The sequence below is a fragment of the Sinocyclocheilus grahami genome, unplaced genomic scaffold, assembly GCF_001515645.1.
Source record: "Sinocyclocheilus grahami isolate Dianchi unplaced genomic scaffold, SAMN03320097.WGS_v1.1 scaffold802.1, whole genome shotgun sequence".
Classification (NCBI taxonomy): domain Eukaryota; kingdom Metazoa; phylum Chordata; class Actinopteri; order Cypriniformes; family Cyprinidae; genus Sinocyclocheilus; species Sinocyclocheilus grahami.
In genome coordinates this window covers 296,640-305,723 of record NW_015505981.1, presented here as the reverse complement: position 1 = coordinate 305,723, position 9,084 = coordinate 296,640, and the positions used below count along the sequence as shown (strand labels likewise).

The following is a 9,084-nucleotide window of genomic DNA, read 5'->3' as shown; positions in this document are numbered from 1 at the left end:
ATGATTCATGTTTGGGTGAACTGCACATTTAAAATAAAAAATACTGCCCCCTAAGTCTCTTTTGCCACCTTTATGCCCTGATCCTTCTTGTTGAGCCAAGATAGCTTAGGAAGACCAAACCGTCCTCCTGCCTTCTCAGCAAGACAATAAATTGTACATATTAACTATCTGGTTTTGAGAGGGATAAATGTAAAGCGACTATATGTCTCAATATGTGTGCATAATCGAGAGGTGTTCTTTCAAAATGTATCATGCTACAGTAGTTGTCATTGCATGTCATAAAACGTGAGCAACTTTCACTCAGAATGCCTTTTTTCACAGTTTCTCCTTGGCTTCTTGTGGTTCTTTAGTGTAATAAGTTGAGTCATACATGTGTATAGTAGCTATGTGTGTGTTGCATGTGTGAGTATAGTTACTAGCGTGTGTGCACTACAGGCCTGCTCTGCTAGCTTTGAGGTTGCGGGATGATGCTGGAGCAGTCGGTCACCAGCAGATCCACCACCGTGTTCCCGCTCACGAACACCGTGGGTGCCGACACCATGTTGCAGAGGGTGACCATGCTGCCCGGCACCGCCTCACTGGTGGTGGTGGTGGTGGGGTTTGGGTCACTCACGGGGGGGTTGTGGGTACCCATGTGGCCCTGCAGCTGTGTGGGGGTCTTGCAGTGCACGCCGCACAGCTGACAGACCAGGACGCCCCCGGAGCCTGTGGTACCGAAGCCTCCTCCGCTGTCCTTCCACTCCTGACCGTGGTGCTTCTGAGCGTGAACCCGCAGGTACGTCAGCGTGGTGAAACCTGATGGGGCAAGATTTGGAGGTGAAGCACCGCTGCTGTATTTCATTAGCTGATGATTATGATTACCTCATAATAACTCGTTAATGATAATTACAGCAGACAAGCTGATTATGTAATTATTTACAAAAGTTTTTGTTTATGCAATTAAGGAGGCTTGTTGAAATACTATGTTACAGCAGACTGAACATGAAATTACAAAGACCTCAATCATGAACAGACAGGAAGACAGACAGATAAACAGATTACATAGAGAGATAGATATACAGACAGACAGATAGATAGATGGATGGATGGACGGACGGACAGACAGACAGATAGAAAGAGAGACTTAGATAGATAGACAGACAGACAGACAGATAGATAGATAGAAAGAGACTTAGATAGATAGATAGAAAGAGAGACTTAGATAGAGAGACAGACAGACAGACAGAAAGATAGACAGACAGACAGACAGAAAGATAGATAGACATAGATAGATAGACAGATGATAGATAGACAGACAGACAGACAGACAGACAGATAGATAGTCAGACAGACAGACGGATAGATAGACAGATGGATAGATAGACAGACAGATATAGTCAGACAGACAGATAATAGATAGACAGCTGACAGCCAGACAGATAGATAGATAGATAGATAAATAGATAAATACTCACTGCGGTTGCAGAGATGGCAGGAGTGATGCTGTGATTGATTGTGCACCCTCATGTGATCCGTGATGTATATAGACAGACAGACAGATAGATAGTCAGACAGACAGACGGATAGATACATAGATAGACAGATGGATAGATAGACAGACAGATATAGTCAGACAGACAGATAATAGATAGACAGCTGACAGCCAGACAGATAGATAGATAGATAAATAGATAAATACTCACTGCGGTTGCAGAGATGGCAGGAGTGATGCTGTGATTGATTGTGCACCCTCATGTGATCCGTGATGTAGGCTGCAGACAGCAGTTTGCCACAGATGTGACACGGAACCTTCTCTTCATGTCTGATCATGTGAGCGCGCAGTCTGTCCCGCGTGGCAAAGCTCGATTCACACGTCTGTACCAAACAACATACATCTTCACATGTAACAACTGCTTTACCATGGTATATAAGGTCATTAACCTGTCATACATTACATTAAAAAAATCTTCACACGATTAAGAAAAACAATACAACAAATCCTGTGTATACTGCAAACATTAAAAGAAAGTTACATAAACAAGATATATACAGCTATTTTACATTTAGCTCATAGAACCGAATATAATGAGTATGATCATCTAATGATATATATCTGAATTTTGTGCAACCTCTTACCTTAAAAATGCACTAAAATCAAGAAAAGACTTTTCCTTCAGTGTAAATTAAACAATTGCAGCACAAAACCCAAAACAAACTTCCATACCGGACATTTGAAGGGTCGTTCTGAAGAATGGACCTGTCGGACATGACTGTTGAGATGATCAGGCCTGTGAGATTGAGTGAGAAACATGTCATTCACAGTCAAATGATTTAGTAGTGTGCATAAGTATAAACTAAGACACATTGTAGACTATGTCAGTGTATTGAGATCTGAGGTCTGTCCTACCGTGAGAAAGCTTTAGCACAGTGCGGGCACACGTAGGGTTTCTCCACGCCTCCCTGGTGGGATCTGACGTGATGGCTCATGCGGTCCTTCCGCTTGAAGCGCTGCTGGCAGATCGGGCAGGAAAACGGCTTCTCGTCCGAGTGGGAGAGCCTGTGTCTGTTCAGGTGGTACACATCCCTGAAGGCTTTCCCACAGGTCTCACATGCGTGGTTTTTACGCACAGGGTTGGGGTTCTGGTTTACTGGCCTCTGAAGGAGGAGCAGGGAAATGAGAAGATATTTAGGTCTGAAGAATGTCCTGAAGCTTGGTTTATACTTCCACAAGCACAAGGGTGAGTGCACAAAAGTGATGTCATCATTTTGCATGGCCTGCACACTTACGCAATTCTGGAGTAATTCAATCCTGTTGGACAAATCTGAAGTAAGGTTGGCTACGCTGTACTACTGATGCAAAAAATTGCAGGAAAAATGTTTTAAAGTATTAGTTTTTTTTTTTTTATAAAAAGTAATTCTCAATTACCTTTTGTATGTTCAAACAACTGAAGCGTCATGATTTTAATAATTAATAACCAAGTTGCTTGTTCAGTTCTTTAGTACTTTAATGTTCCTGTGGCTCAGTGGTAGAGCATTGCGTTAGCAGCGCAAAAGGACGTGGGTTCAATTTCCAGGGAACACACACAGGATACTGGAAAAAATGTATCAAGGGTGAGTGCACAAAAGTGATGTCATCATTTTGCATGGCCTGCACACATATGCAATTCTGGAAGTGTGCACACACACAGTAATTCAATCCTGTTGGACAAATCTGAAGTAAGGTTGGCTACGCTGTACTACTGATGCAAAAAATTGCAGGAAAAATGTTTTAAAGTATTAGTTTTTTTTTTTTTATAAAAAGTAATTCTCAATTACCTTTTGTATGTTCAAACAACTGAAGCGTCATGATTTTAATAATTAATAACCAAGTTGCTTGTTCAGTTCTTTAGTACTTTAATGTTCCTGTGGCTCAGTGGTAGAGCATTGCGTTAGCAGCGCAAAAGGACGTGGGTTCAATTTCCAGGGAACACACACAGGATACTGGAAAAAATGTATAGCCTGAATGCACTGTAAGTCGCTTTGGATAAAAGCGTTTGCTAAATGCATATATTATTAATTATAAATTATTAATGCAGGGGTTTTCACAGGCATTTTTACCTTTATAAGGAGATATTTTCATAATATATTTTATAATTGTCATATAAATGACAACATGCCATTCTATTATGCAAAAGACTTTAAAGCAAAATACTAATGTAGTCCATTTAAATAAATTCTCTATTTGAGTAATTAGGATGTAATTAAGTAGTAATTAAATAGTAATTAGGAGTAATTACAAAAATTCAAATAAACGGAATCAAAGCAGTTTTGTGGCTTGTTGAAATACTATGTTACAGCAGACTGAACATGAAATTACAAAGACCTCAATCATGAACAGACAGGAAGACAGACAGATAAACAGATAAACTAGAGAGATAGATATACAGACAGACAGACAGATAGATAGATGGATGGATGGACGGACAGACAGACAGACAGACAGATAGAAAGAGAGACTTAGATAGATAGACAGACAGACAGATAGATAGAAAGAGACTTAGATAGATAGATAGATAGAAAGAGAGACTTAGATAGAGAGACAGACAGACAGACAGAAAGATAGACATAGACAGACAGACAGACAGACAGATAAATAGATAGAAAGATAGACAGACAGAAAGATAGACAGACAGACAGACAGAAAGATAGATAGACATAGATAGACAGATGGATAGATAGACAGACAGACAGATAGATAGTCAGACAGACAGACGGATAGAATTTCCAGGGAACACACACAGGATACTGGAAAAAATGTATAGCCTGAATGCACTGTAAGTCGCTTTGGATAAAAGCGTTTGCTAAATGCATATATTATTAATTATAAATTATTAATGCAGGGGTTTTCACAGGCATTTTTACCTTTATAAGGAGATATTTTCATAATATATTTTATAATTGTCATATAAATGACAACATGCCATTCTATTATGCAAAAGACTTTAAAGCAAAATACTAATGTAGTCCATTTAAATAAATTCTCTATTTGAGTAATTAGGATGTAATTAAGTAGTAATTAAATAGTAATTAGGAGTAATTACAAAAATTCAAATAAACGGAATCAAAGCAGTTTTGTGTGATAATATGCATTACAAGGCCTTAAATATATCAAATTTTTTAAAAAAAGAGGAGAAAATCAAGAAAAGACTTTTCCTTCAGTGTAAATTAAACAATTGCAGCACAAAACCCAAAACAAACTTCCATACCGGACATTTGAAGGGTCGTTCTGAAGAATGGACCTGTCGGACATGACTGTTGAGATGATCAGGCCTGTGAGATTGAGTGAGAAACATGTCATTCACAGTCAAATGATTTAGTAGTGTGCATAAGTATAAACTAAGACACATTGTAGACTATGTCAGTGTATTGAGATCTGAGGTCTGTCCTACCGTGAGAAAGCTTTAGCACAGTGCGGGCACACGTAGGGTTTCTCCACGCCTCCCTGGTGGGATCTGACGTGATGGCTCATGCGGTCCTTCCGCTTGAAGCGCTGCTGGCAGATCGGGCAGGAAAACGGCTTCTCGTCCGAGTGGGAGAGCCTGTGTCTGTTCAGGTGGTACACATCCCTGAAGGCTTTCCCACAGGTCTCACATGCGTGGTTTTTACGCACAGGGTTGGGGTTCTGGTTTACTGGCCTCTGAAGGAGGAGCAGGGAAATGAGAAGATATTTAGGTCTGAAGAATGTCCTGAAGCTTGGTTTATACTTCCACAAGCACAAGGGTGAGTGCACAAAAGTGATGTCATCATTTTGCATGGCCTGCACACTTACGCAATTCTGGAGTAATTCAATCCTGTTGGACAAATCTGAAGTAAGGTTGGCTACGCTGTACTACTGATGCAAAAAATTGCAGGAAAAATGTTTTAAAGTATTAGTTTTTTTTTTTTTATAAAAAGTAATTCTCAATTACCTTTTGTATGTTCAAACAACTGAAGCGTCATGATTTTAATAATTAATAACCAAGTTGCTTGTTCAGTTCTTTAGTACTTTAATGTTCCTGTGGCTCAGTGGTAGAGCATTGCGTTAGCAGCGCAAAAGGACGTGGGTTCAATTTCCAGGGAACACACACAGGATACTGGAAAAAATGTATAGCCTGAATGCACTGTAAGTCGCTTTGGATAAAAGCGTTTGCTAAATGCATATATTATTAATTATAAATTATTAATGCAGGGGTTTTCACAGGCATTTTTACCTTTATAAGGAGATATTTTCATAATATATTTTATAATTGTCATATAAATGACAACATGCCATTCTATTATGCAAAAGACTTTAAAGCAAAATACTAATGTAGTCCATTTAAATAAATTCTCTATTTGAGTAATTAGGATGTAATTAAGTAGTAATTAAATAGTAATTAGGAGTAATTACAAAAATTCAAATAAACGGAATCAAAGCAGTTTTGTGAGATAATATGCATTACAAGGCCTTAAATATATCACATTTTTAAAAAAAGAGGTGTACATTATTCCTCATTTTATATTTTGCTGCTATTTTTGTTAACTAGGTAATGGTAAAGTCTGACATCCAATTTTTTTCTCTCTACTGCTTCTCGCTGATATTTTCTCTGCTCTCCACATTTACACTTTTTGACAGAAGAAATACCATGAAATTACCATTATCCTTCCAGTCATTCACGATTACTGAATAAGAATTGTTAAAATCATTTCATAGAGACTGCTGGGGCACATTTCCATTTATACGTCAGCTACCAAGCTCTTGAAGATATAATGTTTAAATTACTATACTTATAGGTGTGCAAATATCTCCAATAAGACCCTTAACAGACAAATATTTGCATGCAATATCTAGCATATTAAATATTTTAAAACAAAGCAAAACTAAAAGCATACAGAAAAAAAATGATGTTCTGAGATTTCCATTACTTTTAGGTCTTTACTAATTAAATGACATTTCAGTTTTCCCTGACCATGGGTACCTTTAGAACACATTTTAACAGTGTAAAGCGAAAGTATAACCATGGCTTGCTTCTACGTGTCAACAAAACATTACTTGTATGTTAAATTGGTTGTACCATCATTTGTGATTCACTGTATGCCAGATTCTGAAAATACACACACACACACACGGATGCCCACCTGTACAGGCTCCCCTGTTGCCATGACAACAGCAGCCGGAGGAGGGAGGGCGGTCACAGTGGAAGCCACGCTCTCCATGGCAACATTGTTTCCATCTTGAGTGGCCAGGACTTGTGTGTGGGGAGGGTGCAGAACGGCAGGAGCGGGCAGCGTTTGGGTTTGCTGTTGGGGTATGGAGAGGTGAAGGAGAGAGAGTGGGACCGTTTGTCTTTCCGCACTCTCTTTGGCCATGGCCTCTTGGCTCTGGGACCCCCCCTTCATGCGGATACCGGTGTGGACGGACTGATGACGCCGCAGGTTGTAGCTGTTCTTGAACTGCTTGCTGCATATTGAGCAGATATGAGCTGCGCGGGCCGGTCTGGACACTGGCTTCACTGATGGGATGAAGAGACAAAACTGAGAGTTATTAAACATTAATAAGGGAATTAAGGTAGGGTCGGTCACATTAGCGATTTTTGTTGTTGGTGCAAAATTACAGTGACCAACTTGAACTCGTTGTAAAATCTGCATGGGGAATTTTTTCACCCTTGCGCAATTCCCAATCACATGGATTCCAGATTTCGCCCATGAAAATTTGCCGAACAACAATAAATGTGACCGCATTTTTACAAACATACTTTTTGACCTCTGACTTTCCAAGAATTTTTGCAAAACTTTACGGGCAAAAAGGTTGATGGTCTATTACAGTGTCACTTTCAAACCAAGATCAAAGTGGCAAATTCGAGAGGCCAACTTCAACCCATTGAGAAATCTTTAACACTTTTCAACTGTGCAGATTTCAGTTGAAATGACTGCATTTCGTCTGAAAATTCACAGAATACTCTTTACAGACACACTATGATTTTCCAAGAATCTCTGCAAAATTTTGTCGGTGAAAAAGGGCTATTTTGCCTATTGCCAATAGAAAAGCGAAGTCGCTTTCAAACCAAACAGCTTTCTGTTGATCACTGCAGCAAATTCAATTGACCAGCTTGAACCTGCTGCAAAATCTGCAATGCGAAATTCCAGATCGAGTGGATTCCCTGCTAAAATGGGTGGATTTCGCCTGCAAAAGTTTGCCAAACAACGTAAATTTGACTGCACCTTTAGATACTTTTCACCTATGACTTTCCAAGAATTTTAGGGAAATTTAGCAGGCACAAAAAAGATCCATTGTCTAATATAACGAAGTTGCTGTCAAACACAGCCAATTTAAGCTGCCAACTTCAACTTGGTATGAAATCTGAAAAGGGAAATCTTTCGCTCTCACATGAAATTCTTGTGCAGATTCCTGCTGAAATGACTGGACTTCACCCGCGAACATTCGCCAAACCCATTGCGAAATCCACGTGGAGAAGTCTGTTGCCCTTACATGAAATTCGTTTTCGTGAGGATTTCTACTGAAATCACTAGAATTCGTAACAGTAAATTTAAACACACCTTTATGGACACAATTTCTGACACGACTTTCAGCGTAATTTTGCGGTTTATTGCCAATAGAATAGGGAATTCCATTTCAAACTAGTTTTCAAACTAATTTCAATCCAATTCAAATGACCAACTTGAACCCGTTGCAATCTGCATTGGGAAATCCTTCACCCTCACGCAAATGGTGCATTCTTATTCAAATGACAAGATGAAAATTCACCAAACAATGGTAAACGTGACAACACCTGTCCTGTACAGACTGTACCGTTTCTGACTCGCTACTTTCCAGGAAATTTTTGTTTGTTCCTGATTAATCGGATTTTAAAAATCACAAATTCTATAATCACACGACATTTAGATTCTCTATACAAATTTCCATTTCGGGCAAGCCCAATTTCCCCATATTTCTAGGTTTTTCATGACCATGTCCCCATTACTTGAGGTAGGGCCTTAAAGGGGTCATATGATGCGATTTCAATGTTTCCTTTCTCTTTGGAGTGTTACAAGCTCTTGGTGCATAAAGATGATCTGTAAAGTTGCAAAGACTAAAGTCTCAAATCCAAAGAGATATTCTTTATCAAAGTTAAGAGTCAGCCACACCTACCTAAAACAGCTCATTCTAACACATCCCCACATGTCTACCTCACTATGTGGGAAGATTTGCATAACGCCGCCCAAATGTTCACGCAAAAGAAAGAAGGCGTAACTTTTATTCTCGCCGCCATGTCGTGAAGACGCTGTGTTTCGTTGTGAAAGCGAAACTACTTTGTTTGGTCTTCCAAAAGAGGATGATATCTGCTTCATCATGCCTGGAGCTGATCCGTGCTGGTCGCTGAGGAAATACATCAACTTAGTGCTGTGGATCGCCGGATCGGCTTTCACCGTGGACGAAGCCCAGGGTCGTCACATGTGGTTGCCGCTCCTTCGTCGAATCCTCCGGGCGCGCCGTTCTCGACCCCGCCGCCTTTGCTCACTGTATCCCGGCCTCAGCTCACGCTAGGCCGCCGTGTTTTTCGTTGTGAAAGCGAAACTACTTTGTTTGGCCTTCCAAAAGAGGACACG

General features: G+C 39.8%; 1 protein-coding gene across 1 annotated transcript in view; it reads right to left on the bottom strand.

Moving 5' to 3' along the window:
• Positions 1-215: 215 nt before the first annotated feature.
• mazb (MYC-associated zinc finger protein b (purine-binding transcription factor)) overlaps positions 216-9,084 on the bottom strand; it is a 20,535-nt gene continuing 11,666 nt past the window's right edge. The window contains 5 exon segments of the mRNA XM_071582323.1: positions 216-795; positions 1,683-1,854; positions 4,725-4,788; positions 4,908-5,155; positions 6,616-6,989. Coding sequence (XP_071438424.1) covers positions 446-795; positions 1,683-1,854; positions 4,725-4,788; positions 4,908-5,155; positions 6,616-6,989 — 1,208 coding nt within the window. The 3' untranslated portion in view covers positions 216-445.